Source organism: Girardinichthys multiradiatus, chromosome 11 (genome assembly GCF_021462225.1).
Source record: "Girardinichthys multiradiatus isolate DD_20200921_A chromosome 11, DD_fGirMul_XY1, whole genome shotgun sequence".
Lineage (NCBI taxonomy): Eukaryota > Metazoa > Chordata > Actinopteri > Cyprinodontiformes > Goodeidae > Girardinichthys > Girardinichthys multiradiatus.
The window spans coordinates 9,026,352-9,045,015 of record NC_061804.1 but is presented as its reverse complement, the minus strand read 5'-3'; the positions used below and the strand labels follow the sequence as shown (position 1 = coordinate 9,045,015).

General features: G+C 39.3%; 1 protein-coding gene across 1 annotated transcript in view; it reads right to left on the bottom strand.

Moving 5' to 3' along the window:
• castor2 (cytosolic arginine sensor for mTORC1 subunit 2) overlaps positions 1 to 15,529 on the bottom strand; it is a 30,091-nt gene extending 14,562 nt beyond the window's left edge. The window contains exons 1-3 of the mRNA XM_047379135.1: positions 15,234 to 15,529; positions 3,564 to 3,634; positions 742 to 935 (exon numbers count right to left, since the gene is read on the bottom strand). Of these exons, the coding sequence (XP_047235091.1) occupies positions 742 to 935; positions 3,564 to 3,634; positions 15,234 to 15,346 (378 nt within the window). The 5' untranslated portion in view covers positions 15,347 to 15,529. The remainder of the gene's footprint in view (positions 1 to 741; positions 936 to 3,563; positions 3,635 to 15,233) is intronic.
• Between the last annotated feature and the right edge of the window lie 3,135 nt (positions 15,530 to 18,664).

Genomic DNA, 18,664 nt, shown 5'->3' with positions numbered 1-18,664 from the left:
GGCAAATATAATCCATGAGGGTTCCTACCTAAACTCATCTGAGCACCTGTCTGTCACCAGCACCAACCACAGGGACTCGGAGCAGACCTGTTATCTAATTAGCTTGAATCTGTCATACAGTAGAAGCTGAAGGATGATACATCTCTCATGTTCAATTAGGTTTTTGCTGGAGATTTCTTCCAGTTTCACTTTCAAAACTGTTATATTTTTCCAGACGCAGATTTCCAGACTTCTTAGTCAAATTATGGCTCAGAATTAAAGTACCAAATACAAAGGTTCAGCATTATTCATGGGGGTAATTTCTAAAGCTGGAATGCTTCAAATATGGAACTTCAATAAACCGAAGACTGCAAGGAACCAGATGGATGAATAGAATATTAAGACAAATACAAATATTTTCCATATTCTATTTCCTTTTTAAAGTACATTTTTAAACATTTCTAGTGAGAGATCATGTTCAGCCCTGAGGGTTTTGTCCTCTGCTTGCTCATTTTCTAAATTATCAATCACACACTGGACAACAAACATGCTGTCATGTTCAGGCACAAGGACTGAATTACAAATGAAAAAAGAAGCAAAAGTTCAAATAAAAACTTTAACATGCCTTCAGAAAGCCTGAGGAGCGAATCATCAGAACCACTTTAAAAGATTACATGGAAGTCTGACTTCTTGGAATGAAAATATTTAAAATTAGAAGTGCTTTAAATAATTTACACGGCATTATAAATGTAGGAAACTCACCAGGATGAAGTCGGTCTGATACGTTGACAGCATGAAAACAGAGATGTTGTGGTCGGCCAGTGGTGCAATGACTGATTTAGCGATTTTGGTGACTCCAATGGGTTGCGAACTGGAAGCATTACCGCCACCTGACACCACGTTGAGGGCCAGCCATGTGGCATCGGCAACACTGATGAGATTTGACTGAGGCAACTCTGAGGACAAACAGGAAAGACAGCCGGGATGTTCATCATTTTCAAAAGAAAGCTCCTCTTTTTTTTGTCCTGTCTGCAGATACAGTTGAAGTCAAAAGTTTAAATATAGTCATCATGGGCACGGTTTTAAACTTTGAAACATTCATTTGTTTCAATAGTACTTTTTCAGGGTGTGATTATTGTAACACCTAATTTCTTTTATGGTCATTGTTTATTACATTTAAGTTTTCCTAAGTGAGTTTCTATGCGTTGCAGACCTTTGAGAGAAAACTAGAAATTGGCCAGTACAAGCCCGATGGTTGCACCCCTGCCTAAAGAGCCGACCTCAACATATTTTAGAAAATCCCTCAAATCCTCAAATGTTATTAAAACAATGTCTTGTTTTCTATTGTTTCTCAAAGCAGAAAAATTAAAGACATTTTACCGACACAAAAAGAGCCTTTTGAGCCACACCTCGCTGAACAAAAATGTACGACCATATACGGATGATGATGTGTTGTTTGGAACAGCAGAGAGCAACTGTGTCACTAAAATTGATTGTTTTTTGGAAGAAAGGGGGATATGTTGAAAGGATGTTGCTGCTTACTGAAAACACAAAAAAGTGAGCACTCTTACTTTTCAAAAAAATAGTTTAAGTGGAACAGGTGGATGAGCATCATGAAAGTGAACGGGACTGTTTTTTCCTCATTCATCAAAAACCATATTTCTGTTGGAAATACTTTTTGCCCAAAGATAATGAAACATTTAACATCTTAGCCTGAGCAGGGAGTCAACAGCCAGGCCATTCAGGTTATCAGGGGTCTAGTTTGTGAGCATGAAGTTTCACGGGCACGAAAATGTATAGCTTTACCATGGTCCTCATTTTTTGTGTCCCCTGTCAGTATAAATCATCTAATCAATCAATATCTGCAAATTGCTTTATAAAATGAATTCAATATCTCCAAAGTTTTCCCTTGCATGTTTCCCCACAGTACCTAGCTTCAGCAGCAACTTGTTTTTTCTTAGTGTCTGAGCCAAACGAATGACAGATCGTACAGTTTTCTTTACTTTTCCCATCCACCACATGTACAACACTACACTCAAATGAGCCAAAAACACTCCGAACGGACTTACAGAGTTCAAATGATCTATCAGGTGGTGTCTTAATAACATTTCAACAGTTTTCAACATGTATATAGAGCAGTTAAACCGTTACATGTAAGATGAATATGTAGAAAAAGGGAGATTTTCAGCTGCTTCCGTTCACTGCTGCTATTTTTTTACAGAAAGACTGCAAGTTTCTGTGATACATGCTCAGACAAGATTTCTCCTCACTGGATAATTCAACAAATAAATCTTACATTAACTCCCATTTGAGCTGGAGACTTTCGTCACTTCAAGTTAATAAAAAAGTATTCGAGTGTCAGAGTTTTGGAGAGAAAAGTGAGTGATGATAACCAGGGGTATCAGTGCAACAATGCTAGTAAGAACTGGAGCAAAAAAATACAATGTCCAACCTGAACGTTGTCAGAACTTTAGTTTTTTGAATTACAGTTTTGTTGCAACCACTGTGATGGCTGCCAGTCGGACTACGCTCACCACAGGGCACTTTTAAATTCCCAGGTAAGGTGCTGGTTTGTTAGGTTTCCTAGCTAATAATTTTCTTCCAGACTAAAAAACTTGCATTAAATCTGTGCCTTATGATCTCATTTTGGAGCTGGACAAAGGTATGGCCAGCTGAATTAAAAAAAATTTGAATCAGCAGGTCAGACCAGTTTCGAAACCAACAGAAAATTATGGATTTACAAGATTTTCCCCACATTCCCATCAAGGCATCCAAGAACACGGGGTTATAGCTGCTGTGTTTGTTGACCAAATGGACGGGAGTGTTTTATTTTGATGCATTCAATGAAGAGGAATAAACACACTGATATTCTGGTATTTGACCTGCTGATCACCAGTCAGAACCACTTAAGGGAAACTTGACCGACTGATCTGTGGTTCTAAAGAGGATATATGGTTTTTAAGATAAATATTATGGTATGCTTTTTAATAATCTTCTTTAGGTTGATAAATCTCTAAAAAGGTTTCAGAGTGACTTTTTTTCAGAAACACAAGAATAAAAAAAACATAATAGGTCATAATAGTCTGGCAATATTTAATTGAGCCTCAGATCAACAGCATGTTAGTTCAATAAAGTGGCTGAGAATCTACTGCCTTCCTCATTGTTGACCATCATTCTGTCCATGTTCGAGTCAGAAACATGTCCTGTTGACCCGATGTTATCCGACACGGCTAGCTTGAGTTGCGCCCCGTTTCTTAGTCCAACAAAACACTCAGGCTCTGAGGCACTGATCAGTGTAAAATAGCTGCAGCAGTTATGCAACACATAGCATGTGGTCTCCAGAGTAACCAAGGAGGGTCGGTGTGGAAAAGGCAGTGTAATGACATGGATTCACTCACTCAGCCAACCACAAAGAACGGCGATCGGCCAATTGGCCTCACATCTATAACGACAAAGTGTGCTCAAACAATGGCAGCTGAAGCAGCGCCGGGGCTGGACGCAATCAGAGAAAACACAATGTGATCCTGTCCTGCAGCCCAATCTATGGTTGCCACAGCGACTTTTAAAGATCCAGAGAGGCCCACCTTTAAATCCTTCCTCATCCACAATGATGGTGTAGTCCTCTGGAGTCTCTGTCAAACTGAAGAACTTGCATCTGAATGACGGGAACAGAAAACAGAAACGGTAAATATTAGATGTGAGGGACTTTAGAAAAGCTCCATTTCAGTTTCATAAAATCACCTTAAATTAAGGCTGCCTCTGCTCCTTTAAATGTTCATAACAGAAACACCAGATAGCTGGAAAGTAAACAGAGACATTAACCAAAAAAGTTGCAAAAGCTGACAGTAAATGTCTTGTCATTTTAAGCAGGTCTTCAATAAAACACAGAGCTGTTCTTCATCCAGTGTGAACTCTCCAGCAACAGGAGAGTGGATCCCTGCCGGGAGAAGAATGTCAACAATCCAGAGAAGTTTTAAATCCACAAACACCAGGAGATTACCTCACAGAACGAGCAGAATCTAAATATCCAAAACGACTCCAAAGTGATTTCATCCTTTTTTTAAATCCTCAAATGTTTGCAGTCTTATTAAAAAAAATCCTTAACATTGATCATTTTCAAGTGGTTTTATTGTTGTGTAATCCATCCATCCATTCACTCTAGTCGATTCTCACATGGCCACTTTTTATTAATCTCTCTGGATTGAAGTGAACTGAAAACATCAAAATTCAATACCTCCTTTTGCATCTAAACCAAACCCAGTTTAAGAACCTTGTGTCCAGTTTAAAGTCCTGACCTAAAGGAATCTAGGGACTAAAAAATTACCTTGTGGTGGTTTTTTGAGTGAATGTTTTTTAGATGGACCAAAAAAGTTTTGATTCATCAAACTACAGGTCCTTCTCAAAATATTAGCATATTGTGATAAAGTTAATTATTTTCCATAATGTCATGATGAAGATTTAACATTCATATATTTTAGATTCATTGCACACTAACTGAAATATTTCAGGTCTTTTATTGTCTTAATACGGATGATTTTGGCATACAGCTCATGAAAACCCAAAATTCCTATCTCACAAAATTAGCATATTTCATCCGACCAATAAAAGAAAAGTGTTTTTAATACAAAAAACATCAACCTTCAAATAATCATGTACAGTTATGCACTCAATACTTGGTCGGGAATGCTTTTGCAGAAATGACTGCTTCAATGCGGCGTGGCATGGAGGCAATCAGCCTGTGGCACTGCTGAGGTCTTATGGAGGCCCAGGATGCTTCGATAGCGGCCTTTAGCTCATCCAGAGTGTCGGGTCTTGAGTCTCTCAACGTTCTCTTCACAATATCCCACAGATTCTCTATGGGGTTCAGGTCAGGAGAGTTGGCAGGCCAATTGAGCACAGTGATACCATGGTCAGTAAACCATTTACCAGTGGTTTTGGCACTGTGAGCAGGTGCCAGGTCGTGCTGAAAAATGAAATCTTCATCTCCATAAAGCATTTCAGCAGATGGAAGCATGAAGTGCTCCAAAATCTCCTGATAGCTAGCTGCATTGACCCTGCCCTTGATAAAACACAGTGGACCAACACCAGCAGCTGACACGGCACCCCAGACCATCACTGACTGTGGGTACTTGACACTGGACTTCTGGCATTTTGGCATTTCCTTCTCCCCAGTCTTCCTCCAGACTCTGGCACCTTGATTTCCGAATGACATGCAGAATTTGCTTTCATCCGAAAAAAGTACTTTGGACCACTGAGCAACAGTCCAGTGCTGCTACTCTGTAGCCCAGGTCAGGCGCTTCTGCCGTTGTTTCTGGTTCAAAAGTGGCTTGACCTGGGGAATGCGGCACCTGTAGCCCATTTCCTGCACACGCCTGTGCACGGTGGCTCTGGATGTTTCTACTCCAGACTCAGTCCACTGCTTCCGCAGGTCCCCCAAGGTTTGGAATCGGCCCTTCTCCACAATCTTCCTCAGGGTCCGGTCACCTCTTCTCGTTGTGCAGCGTTTTCTGCCACACTTTTTCCTTCCCACAGATTTCCCACTGAGGTGCCTTGATACAGCACTCTGGGAACAGCCTATTCGTTCAGAAATTTCTTTCTGTGTCTTACCCTCTTGCTTGAGGGTGTCAATAGTGGCCTTCTGGACAGCAGTCAGGTCGGCAGTCTTACCCATGATTGGGGTTTTTAGTAATGAACCAGGCTGGGAGTTTTAAAGGCCTCAGGAATCTTTTGCAGGTGTTTAGAGTTAACTCGTTGATTCAGATGATTAGGTTCATAGCTCGTTTAGAGACCCTTTTAATGATATGCTAACTTTGTGAGATAGGAATTTTGGGTTTTCATGAGCTGTATGCCAAAATCATCCGTATTAAGACAATAAAAGACCTGAAATATTTCAGTTAGTGTGCAATGAATCTAAAATTTATGAATGTTAAATTTTCATCATGACATTATGGAAAATAATGAACTTTATCACAATATGCTAATTTTTTGAGAAGGACCTGTAAAGATAGAAGTCATCTTGTGGAAATTTTTTTTTCCTTTTAAATAAAATAAAATCTTGAAACTTATTTATTCAGACCTGGAACATGACACAATTGCAACACAGGATCAATGTGGAGTTCAGTCAGTGAACAAATGGGAATTAAACTGGTAACCTTTCTTTAGGAAGAAAGCTATAGATGTTCAACACAATGTTTATAGTGCATTCCTCTGAAAGCGTATGGAAAACAGCTCATTTCACACATTGTTCTGAAGAAGAGCGTACTTTAAACAGAAAATGACAGGCCAGTGAGCTGAAATTATCTTGCTTTGACTAGTTTAAGTATTTTAGACTAGTGCTTTAGTCACATTAACAAAACATAGGTGGACTATTTGTTTAAAATACCAATAATTACATTCAGGGTCTTAATTTTATTTTGTTTCATTTTAGCAGCATAACTTTCAGATCAGTAGCACTTCTGAAACATTTTAACTGGCAACGCTCGGGTATTTAATAAGAGCACTGGTTAAATTAAAAGTCAAATCAACATTTTTATTTTTCACAGTTCAAACATTTTCGCTGCTTTAAAACCTGAAACCAGGAAAGTGTAAAGAATTGCATCAACAAGCAACATGGTATTGAAATCAAATAATTGAATCTGTTATGGTTTGGTTGCTCTTCTAAGAGTTTTTAATGTAAAATTGTTCTCAGGGCAATGTGTTCTCGTCCTTGGAAACGCAGAAAAGCTGCACAGCATCAACATCAGTCCTGGGATAACCCCATTCCCCACCGGCCTGCCTCTGAATATTTACACTTTATATTTTGCTGAAAGGCGTGAAGGAACAGAATGAGATCAACACAGAGGCTCTAACAGAGAAACCGTATTTCCTTCTCGGATTAGATGAGCTGTCGAACGTCGCTCTGATTTACAGCTTGTTTTGTCGAGCTGGGACATCAAGACGAATGCTGAGGGTTGACTCTCAGGTCTGGGCAGATTCATTCTCCTTTTATCATATCAACGTGAGCTCTGCTTAATGACTTTGTTTACTCTCTGATATGACGACATACTGATTAAAATAAAGAGACACACAATGTTCCTCGTCAGCAGGAAGCAATCACTGCATGTTTGACTTGCATAGGTCACATTCTGAGAACATGTTAGGAACTTCACATGGAGCCTTTAAATGATCTTCAACCACGACACTGAAAAAGGATTCACAGCTCTGGACTAAATGACCCGAGTGTGTGAAGAACAGTGATTCAAACTGTGTTCATTTTTATTGACATGCGGCCACTATGAAGTAAATAATGAAGATTTAAAACTAAACTTTATAAACACAGTCCAATTGTTTGTTTTTTTAAAGCAGAAAAACAAAATATTTCAACCTGCAGGTAAAAACCTGCCCTGATGTTTTCTAAAACATTATTAAATAGAATTAGCACCTGCTAAATTCAGTAGCTATTTTCAAGTGCTTTTTTCCTGCAGATTATAACTTAGTATTATCCCGCTTGATAAAACATAAATAAAAATAAGCTGATGTTAGTTGGTTAATTAATCAGGCTATCAGCTCTGCTAGCTACCAACCGTAGGCGAGCAGGTAGCTAGCCTACGGTTGGTGGCTTAACCAACCGTTTAGCAACTGGAAATATTTACAAACAGCTACATTTGTTATTTGAAAAAGTATAATGCTGGTAATGCACAGAAACAGGTGCAGGAGGGGCAGAGCTGCCCCACTGTATTTTCCACATAGCTGGAGAAAACTCCAGTCACTGAGCTCGTTAGTGGTAACGAGTGATTTGCCAGTTCTGCAGACGTGCTGACATTCATCTGGAGTCACGCTCCAACCATGTGACAATTATCAGGATTTTTATCTCTGAGGAGCTTCTCTCAGCTCACCAACAGCCAGAATGGGGTTGAGCCAGAATTCATCAATAGTTTTATCATCACATCAAGTTTTTCTGATTCAGAGAACTTCATTACTGACGCTCTAAGACAGTTCTCAGTTTTGCCCTCAATCCCATTAAATAAAGTTAGTCTTTGCTCACAAAACAAACAGGTTTCATTTTATGGTTAAATTACACAACCATATTTCTATTTTTACAGCTGGTTTCAGAACAAACAGACAAAAATGAAAGGAGACATTAATGGGAAAAAAGAGAAAGCATGCATCCTTTTATAAAATGTCTTCAGAATTGTAATTTATCATAATAAATTTCAATTAATGTTGTCTGAAAACCTCCAAAACTGTCAGTACTGTTCAAATTATAAATTAAGATTAGATACAGTTACTCTGAGCACTTCTGTCATTAAATAAAAAATATTCACACTTCTTTATGTAGCTGGTATCCTAAAGAAAGCTATTTTAAAATGAGTGTTTTTTAAGAGCAGTATTTGAGTTTGTGGAGCTTTGACAGCAGTGACTGTTACCTTAAAAAAACAAAAAAACAAAACAAACTACTTTTGTCTACTATTGTCATCACAATAAATTCCACAAAATATAATGATTTTAAGTCCAGATTGTTCATCCCTAATTTGTAGCCAGAAAAAAAGTTTATTCTTGTGTCACTGATTTCAAAAACAAAATGTCATTTTGTTGCAAAAAAAAATAAAAGGCTAGTACTGTTGCCTTGCAGCAAGAAGGTCCTTGGTTCCATCCCCAGCCTGGGGTCTTTCTGCATGGAGTTTGCATGTTCTCCCCGTGCATGCGTGGGTTCTCACCAGGTACTCCGGCTTCCTCCCACAGTCCAAAAACATGACTGTTAGGTTAATTGGTCAATCTAAATTGCCCTTAGGTGTATGAATGAGTGTGTGTGTGTGCGTGGTTGTTTGTCCTGTATGTGTCTGTGTTGCCCTGCGACGGACTGGCGACCTGTCCAGGGTGTACCCCGCCTCTCACCCATAGACTGCTGGAGATACGCACCTGCTCCCCCGTGACCCACTATGGAAGAAACGGTATAGAAGATGAATGAATGAAATTTAAATATTTCACCAAAACAGTCTGAAAACTTCTAAAACTTTAAATTATTTCAGTTTGAAACAGTGGTTAGGGCCAATGTTATTAAGAGCCACCGTGGAGGGACTATAGAGTCCTTCTTCAGGAGGTACCAACGTTGAAGCACGTTTAACAGTAAAATAAAACAGCCGGGTCTCTGCAGCAGAAAAACATGGCATTTCTTTTTAAAGAAATCCTGCGGGGTGTACTCTTTCCCTCAAACGGTTTGACGATGAGGAGGATTATAAAATCACCTGCTGCCAAGGAGCACTTTGAGACTTTACCGACTGAAGGTTTTTGGATTTCATTTTCAAAAAGAAAAGATGGGCTACGTTTTTGATTCTCTACTGCAGATATAAAAAGAAAGCTGCAAATCAATATCTGGAAAAACAGGCTGTATGTTCTCTAAAGATGAAAGAGGCTCATCAAAGAGGAGCCACTCCAAGGTTGGTGCCTCAAAGGAACAAGAGGGAGACGAAATGAAAAACAAAAGTAGGGAAACAAAAAAAAACAGTTTGATCCAATGAAAACCCAGGCCCTCCAGTCAAATTACATGAACTTATGTAATCCTTTCAGGACGGCTGCCAGATGCATGCATTTACTTAATAAATGGCCCCAAACAAAGTCCTGTGTGGGAGCAACTGGGAAATAAAAGTATTTGTTCAAAGAAAACGTGCTCAGATGTTCTTGTTTTGTCTTTCAACTTATAGCAAACTGCAACTTGAACTTATTGTTCATATTCAGATCGTTAAACACAGGTCCAAAGAGAAAAGCTTAAGTTAAAACATTGCAGCTTTAGAGAATCCTCTTTGTGCACAATCATAAACTCTATGTACTACTATAGATATGGATGCATTTAAAGAGATGGTTCAGATTTCTGAGAAGTTCTTCTGCAGGAGACGGACATTTTTATGAAAATAAGCTTGCAGAAAAAGATAATTCTTGCATTAAAGCGCAGCTAATGGTTGTAACAGACCTGACAGAACGGATTTCCACCTAAACTCCAACCTTTCATTATAGAGAAACCAGCGCTGAAGCATCTGATATTGAACATCAACAGCTTTGAAACGTTTTCATTTCCCACCGAAATATTTAAGGTGCTGCATGAAATTAGGTTTCCGGAAGCTGCTGCTTAAATCAGTGTGCCTCGCCAGCTGACTCATTCTGCTGGTATTAGGAATGACCCGATCAGATACCTGAATGTCGGCATCTAAACCTAGCACCAGCTCCTCTGTGTTGTTGGTTTACTGACTGAGATTTGAAGTCAGATGAACCTCCAGAGACATTTGCAGACCATTTTTGTTGCCTATTTTCGTGTCCATGGCTTAGGCAGCGCATATTACCTTGTTCTAATGAATCTGGGTTTGCCTCAAGTTTTTCACCCCGTAAAAGGATGTTTAAAGTAAAAGAGAGACTGCGTCTGCTGCTGCAGTTCTGTGTCACATGAGCCGCTCTGCTTGCTGCAGAGATCCATCGGTGTGGTGAAGAGCTTCACAGAAAGCAGCTAAAAATCTAATCATTAAATTTTATAATGTTTATAATAAAGCGCCAAATTTCTAAAGCAGGGAGTGACTTTTTCAGTAGTTTTTTTTTCCAAGGGTGATTCACTGGAATCAAACTAAAGTATGTTGTGGGCCAAATTACTGCTGAGTACGGCTGGGGGATAAACTTTACCGACACCGAAATTTACGACAATAACCGACGACATTTTGCCGATGACGGTAATTTCGGTATTTCAAAAAATGAAAAGAATAGTCATTTTTGTCGGCTATGCTCATGTCCCTTTAAGACGCTACGCTGTGTGTACAGTCTGCAGTCATGGTCAACTCTGACCAGCTTCCCTGTCCCTGGTGAAGAAAGGCATCCCATAGCATGATGCTGCCATCATGATTCACTGTGAGGATGGTGGGATCAGGGTGACGTGCAGCAATAGTTTTCCACCAAATAGTGTTTTGCATTGAGGTCTCATCTGACCAGAGGACCTTCTTTCACATGTTTGCTGTGATCCATACAGAGCTTGTGGTAAACTGCATAAAGGACCTCTTATGGCTTTTTGCTATTCTTCCATAAAGGCATGTTGAGTTGAAGACTAATAGTATTCCTGTCAACAGATTGTCCCACCTGAGCTATTGATCTCTACAGCTACTCCAGGGTTACCATGGGCCTCTTGGCTACTTCTCTAAATGATGCTCTCCTTGCCCAGCCAGTCAGTTTAAGTGGACCTCCATGGCCTGGTAGGTCTGCAGTTAGTCCATCCTCTCTCCATGCTCAGATGATTGGTTGAACAGAGCTCTGGGAGATGTTCAAAGCTTGGGATATTGTTATAGAGCCTAACCCTGCTTTAAACTTCTCCAGAACTTTCTCCCTGACGTGTCTGCTGTGTTCCTTGTTCTTTGTGATGCTCTTTGTTCTCTAATGTTCTGCAACAAACCTCCTAGGCCTTCACAGAACAGCTGGGCTTATACTGAGATTAAGTTACACACAGCTGGACTCTGTTTACTATTTAGGTGGCTTTAGAATTGGTTGCACTGGATTTTATTTCTGGGTATCAGAGTAAAGAGGGCTGCATACAAAAGGAAATGCATAATTTCCGTTCTAGGTTACAGTTAGGTTTTACCTTGGGTTGGTCTATCGTAGGGGTGCCCAGGTCCAGTGTCCTACAGCTACCATCCTGCAGCTTTTAGATGCATTCCTGCTCCAACACACCTGAATCAAATGTCATTCAGCTCTGCAGAGTCCTGGTAACAAGCCCTTCATTTGATTCAGGTGTGTTGGAGAAGAGCTGGAGGTGGGCACCCTTTATCCATCACATAAAATGTTGCTACATTAATCCATATGTACAAAATAATACGCTCGCTGCTCCATCCCTGCCTCAGGCATCTAATTAAAATCATTAAACTGTAAGAAAAGTTTAGAAACTGTAGGAAAAAAGAAAAATATGAAATACTGAAGTTTAACATCGATGGCAAATATTTCTACAGCAAGAGAAAGGAAGGACGGACGGGAGGGAGGAAGGAGGATTTGTTTAACAAAGATAAAAATAACAGATTTTGGTAGAACTGGTTAAAAAGAAGAAACTGTTGTTTTTTCTAACTTTGACCTTGATACCAGAACCCGGCCCATCCCCACTGACACAATGGGTCTCAGTACCATCTGAGGGTTCTTTTGATATTGTTTCTCATGAAACATGTGGTGCAGTTAATTATTTCCTCACGTTAGCAGCTTTTGTCTCTTGCTTGAACTTCTGTAAAATCTCTTTATTTTACATTTGATTGCACAAAAGGTTCCCTATAAATAAAATCTTAAAGGTTAATTGATTAATTTGATCTTACAACCAACTGCTTGGAAAATGATGAGTAGTTTGAGATAAAGACTGATTAGATCAGCTGGGAAAGATAAATCTAGGATCTTATTCGGCCCAAACTGTGAACAATACTGACAGCATGTGGCTACAATGCATCTTCAGTTCATTTTGATCCGTGAGGTAAAGATTAACCTGAGGGATTGTGTTTAATCAGTGATTAATCACAGCAGCTCTGTGTTTTATCTGTTACATCACGCAGAACGAGGGAGAGGTGAAGATCTCAACCACAACAGAACCAGCAGTAAAACCACCAGACTGGGCTCAATCTGCCAGGTCTAAATAAAATGACCCTCAACAGAACCGCTGAAATGTAAAGACAAGCCGGGCCGGACTTTAGGAAGGACCGACCAGGGCCCAGAGGTTTTAGAGCCCAATTTGTTAAAATTTTTATTTCTTTGACAAATTTTTTAAAACAAACCTTTACTTGTTAGCCTGCAATAGTGTGAGGTGTTGGAATCAGTTGGATGAGTAAAACACTGCAGCAAGCTGTAACTTCTCCACGCCACCTCCTTTGTGTTTGGTGTTTCCAGGGGCTGCTCTATATCACCACAAACAGGCCCGGCAGAGTTACTGTCACATTTTGGCTCGTGTGGATGCAGACATTTTCTGAAGGGTTGTTTTATTGACCTGAAACCGAATGTTAGATCTGACGAGCAGGTTAGAAACTGAGCCAGCCACAGCGTTTCTGAGTTCATTTATGCTTCTCGGTTTACATCGAAACCTGGAAAATCTGACCCGAAAAATCGCTAAAAAGTTAAGAAATGTTCTTGGATAACACCATGAAGTGTTCAACAAATGATCTTTGATGAATGATTAGAATAAATTTCACTTAATTAATTTGTAATAGTGTTTATTTTGCCAGAATGTTAAATTCATTAAAGTAAAAACGTCATTTTTTATAATTAAATACAATAACAGAGAAAAGTTGGACTTCTTTTTCATACATAAACTAAATAAAAATTATTTCCAAACACCTTAAACGCCTCAAACAAGAAACACACAAATGGTCTATAAGCTAATATGATGCCAATATGACAAAATATCTAAATACTGATATTGTTACTTTATTACAATAATAAAAATTATGCTGACATTTTACAAAAGACAAATTCAAAACAAAATATATTTCTTCCAGTATATTCAAGCCTAAACGAAAAATCCTGGTTAATGTTGCAATGATGTCCAAACTTTTTATCATGATAAAAATTATTTAACCAACAATGAAAATCGACGTTTGTGACATTTTAACCAGCTCAAAAATAAACTAAACATGGAGTATTTTAAAGAATAAAGAACGTCAGATTTTTGTAGAAAGGGGATCTGTAAATCATTGTAGATCTGAAACATCTAAAGTGTTTCATTAAAAGAAAAGCAAACAATTTTCTGAATTTTAGAGGCTGATTGTTATACATTTTGTTGGTCAACAAACATTTTTTCAGTCTTTTCTAAGCAACAAGAACTGGACATGGATCACTTTCTGTTTGAAAATGTTTGCTTGATGTTCAGCTAAGATCAAATAAATGGTCTGGTTCTGAGTGAAAGCTGCTGGATGTTGGTGGCCCTGTTTACTATGAAAGCCACACCTGGCGGGACAATTTTGTACCATTCCTAAAATTGTGGTTGGGGGCCCCACAAAATCCTTCCAAGTGCCACCAGTGGCCCCCAGGCTGAACTTTGGACAACCCTGTGATAAACAGACAAATACTTAACTAAAGAGTGTTAATGTTTCTTTGATTTGGGTTCATTGCAAATATCGACCCCGGATAGTTGGTAGTCTGACCGGCTAATAGAAAAAATGCTTTAACTTTATTTTTTCCATGTTAACATGGTTTTATTTTATCTGGCTACATCTTGACAATAAACCAAGTTTTAGTTTCTTAATAACTTTACCAGAACATCTTGATACCTTCCTAAAACCTTAAAGTTGCATTAATCAAGCTTCACCATTACAGTAATATTCATTAAATTACAATTTGCATTCCAATAAGGCTAATTTTTCAGATTAATCATTCCTTTGGAGAAATAACCATTAGGCAGGTATTTAACATACTTTTCATTTAGCCCACACTTCTGTATTAAAATGTTTTTTATTGGTCTGATGAAATATTGAGTAACTGTAATGAACTTTTCAATGAAATTCTAAATTTATAGAATATAACGGGCATAGAGTCCCTGAATGCAGGGCCCTTCTATAACGAGCTCCTATTTATTGCAGGTCAAGCAGTTCTTTGTGATACTGATATTGCCTAATCATAATCTAATAATGATTTTATAAAACGCTGTGCAGCATTGTAACTATTTTAAACAAATAGTGTTTGTCTGTCCCTTCATAGACTAAATGGACTTGGTGGCTGTAAACAAATTGCCCTTGAAGGGATTAATAAAGTTTTCCTGATCCTGAACTGCCTATTCTTATTAGTTTTATGTGGCTGTATTAAAAGGTCACAGATAACATTGGCATGGCTAAAAGCAACTTGTGTGGGTAGGACAGCAAAACAGGTTCCAGCCCAGGGGCCCGCATCCTCCTATTTACGGCCATGACGACCGGGGCTTTTACATTCAAAGTTTCCACCTTTAAATGCCTTCATCAGCTTGCAGAACTTTGCCAGATCAGGCTAAAATTATCCTGGCAGAAGCAAGAAAGCAGGGACGTCAACAGCACCACCGGCGTCGATCCACAAAGCTCCAGGATGCCCCTCCAGAACACGGACAGGCCCAGAAACTGTGTGCAGAGAGCTGGTCTGAGGAGAACACCTAAACCCAGCATGTTTGGAGCATTAACACAACTCCAGGAGTGACCTGGAGCTCCAATAAACAGCCTTTAACATGGAGCCCCTGGCGTCAGTCGGCTAGGTTAACAGCGGCAGTAAACACACATAAAACTGTTTTACACGGATAACAGCGCTCAGAAGTTACCTACCTTGTTTTGGAGGCCAAGAAGGCGAGTTTTATTAATCCGTGGGTGCAAATCTCGATCCCTTCTTTCTCTATACTCGCCACTTTCAAGCTGTGCTCTAAAATATGGAGCTCCATCTTTTACGCCTTCTCATTGGAGGAACGACTAAAACTTAAAACTAAATAATGTCAGACAGAAAGCATAAATAAATAAATAGACACATGCGGCAGGCTGGCTCGCATTAAACAGGGAAAGAAACGGGGAGGTAGGGTGGAATAAAGAAAGCTGAGGTAAAACCCGGACCTAATGTCAAACCCACAACGGAACCTCTCACCACTTCTGCTCTGAGCTTTTCAAAGTAAAAGCCCCCAAAACAACGCAACAAACAAACGTCTGATGGCTGTCAAAAAAAAAAAAAAAAAAAGAGTCAGAGTCAAATTAATTATTTTGATATTTTATCTAATCCGGTTAACAAGTCAGCAGCTATAAATAATATTTAATATATCACAAATATATTAGTTTTTTCGCCTCAATCAGAAAGTATGCTAATGTTAGCATACTGCTTGACTACTCACAATAAAGAAGATTTTATTATTTTTTCAATACAATTTGAAACCAAAGAAAGTTTTCATAAGGGAACATTAAATTATTTCAGCATTGCTGTGATCACATTATACCTAAACAGGCCCAGTCCTCAATGCAGTTGTCTCTGGTTCGGGTCCCAACCCTGGAGATCTATGATGCATGTCTTCCCCTCTTCCCAGTCATCTCCCTGCCTGTCTAATTCGGAAAAATAACAAAAATAAAGCAGCAGGTGTTTTGGTTTTAATTAAAAAAAATGTGGGCGTGTTTTTCAAGACGCTGTGCTGCTTCTGGCCCTCAAGAAGGATTTTAGTCTGTGTGTGTATTGGCTCAGAGGCCAAAGGAGTAGTGGGAGCCCTTATTTAAGTTATCCCGGCAAAAGACTGGAAACAAACCAAACAATGATTGATGATTGCAAAAAATTTAAAATGATCAGAGAAACAGGATACAGAAACAATTAAATTCCATTCAAAGATACTTTATTGATCCCCGAGGGGAAATTAGAACAATAAGATATTGAGTGGATCTGAGGAGATTAAAATTCCTCAGCCTTGAAAGAAAATCCCATAAATGATGCAAAAGATGGCAACTAAACTAAACTAAAATAATAAATAGCACCAAAGGTGAGACTAAATGAAGTAAACGAATTGTATATAAGAAAAAAATGGAAACTACCATCAGATGCCGCGGATTTTCACGAGTCTGCCTTGATTGTTCCAGTTTTCATTCATTTGTGAAATAACTTGGTAACTGAATAACAACTTGTCTCTTTATTGATGCCCTTTTATTTTGAAGAAAACCTATGAAAGCGGAAGTGACACTTGAACATTCCTGCAGTCGCTTGTTGCGCGGAAGACCGCTGCTCCCCATGTTTGCTCACCGACTGGAATAGTTAGCAGCTGGTCGGAGTGAAACAAACAACTTGCCATTCAAATGAAGGGGAGGGGAGGGTGCGGGGGCAGGACTGCGTTGGAGTGGAGCATCCTGGGAAATGTAGTGTCCTTTTCGCACAAGCCAAGATCACAGATATAATATGCATCACAATTTTCGCTTCTGTATATCTTTTAACACTTACTATGTCATAACGTAAAGCCACTTATCTCTAACCAGTAAATGATCCACAACTAAAACGCCTCCTTAACTTAATGTTGTGTTGACATATTTCCAATATAAACACACTAGATGTTAGAGACTAATAATTTAACAAACACACACACTTCTATATAAGAGAGAACAGAGCCAACCCAAGGATGTATGAGGTTCTTAGTAGAATTACATCTGGGCCCACTTAGATTTTATGGTGATCACTCCTGTAGGTGGTGGGCCACCTATGGGAATGAAATCAAGGACAGGCACCATCTGAGCCTAGTGGTAGGTGAGGGTCTGGGCATGCAGATTCCTGGGACATGAAATGTCATAATCTGTTCACTTCAAGGTGATCACACCACAAGATGGAGCTCTTCCAATACACGACAATTGATCTATTTCCTTGTTTGCTAAAATCAGTGTGTAACTTCCTTTTGGGTGTATCCCAAACAACTTCCAGGTCAGCATTAAAGGAGTATGAAGCACAGCTGTTATCAGCAAGCATACTTGCTGACGGCAAACGATCTGAAGGATTACCTGCTGTTCACACACATGGTCTCACTCTGACTCCTTGCAAGGAAGCAGGATGGAAACATCTGTGAGAAGTAGAGGAAATGCTGCAGTACTTGTGTTTTCGCATTCAGCTCAGCAGTTTATTTACACTTACAATCATTTAGATGCAAAGCGATGATAGCTGCATGTTTTTATCTGAAGCTTACCCTCAGTTGCAATGAGTTAACATGAACCTGATCACTGTGCAAAAAAATCTTAAAATAACACGATTTATCAACAATAATTGAATTTAGCCGAACAATATATTGTCACTGCATTGATTTAGAGGGGCTTCTGCATTTAAATCAATCAAATAAAACACATCTGCTCAACATGTTGAGTGTAAATAAAACTTATGAAAGCTGAAATAGGCTTAGATAAGACATTGTCTCACAGTGGATTAAAAGTCCAACTGTTAAGTTATTGTTTTCATGTAAGGGGTCTTTCTAGAGCTATTTGACCTTTCAATTCAATTCAATTCAGTTTATTTATATAGCGCCAATTCACAACACATGTTGTCTCAAGGCACTTCACAAAAGTCAGGCATATACATTCCAATTAATCCTAATCATTGAACAGTGCAGTCAGATTCAGTTATTTATTCAAATTGGATAAAAAGTTTTTCTATCTAAGGAAACCCAGCAGATTGCATCCAGTCAGAGACTTGTAGATTGCATCCAGTCAGAGACTTGTAGCATTCACTCCTCCCGGATGAGCATGTAGAGACAGTGGACAGTCACTGGTGTTGACTTTGCAGCAATCCCTCATACTGAGCATGCATGTAGCGACAGTGGAGAGGAAAAACTCCCTTTTAACAGGAAGAAACCTCCAGCAGAACCAGAACCAGGCTCAGTGTGAGCGGCCATCTGCCACGACAGACTGGGGGTTTGAGAGAACAGAGCAGAGACACAAAGAGAACACAGAAGCACTGATCCAGGAGTCCTTTCTATGGGAAGGAAAAGTAAATGTTAATGGATGTAGCTCCTTTAGTCGTTTCACCTAGAAAGAAAGAACAGATAAACTCTGAGCCAGTTTTCAAGGTTAGAGTCTGAAAGAGAGCACATAGAGTTAGTCACAATAGAAGCTCAGTTAATTTCCATGTCTAGGAGAGAGAAAGGGTTAAACACTAAAAGACAGGGCTATGTGGATCATCGGTAGAGGGTGAGCATTAAGTTGTTGCCTGCAGAAGCTTGGACGATTCCCCTCTCCAGAAAGGTGTCACAGGTAGACACAGA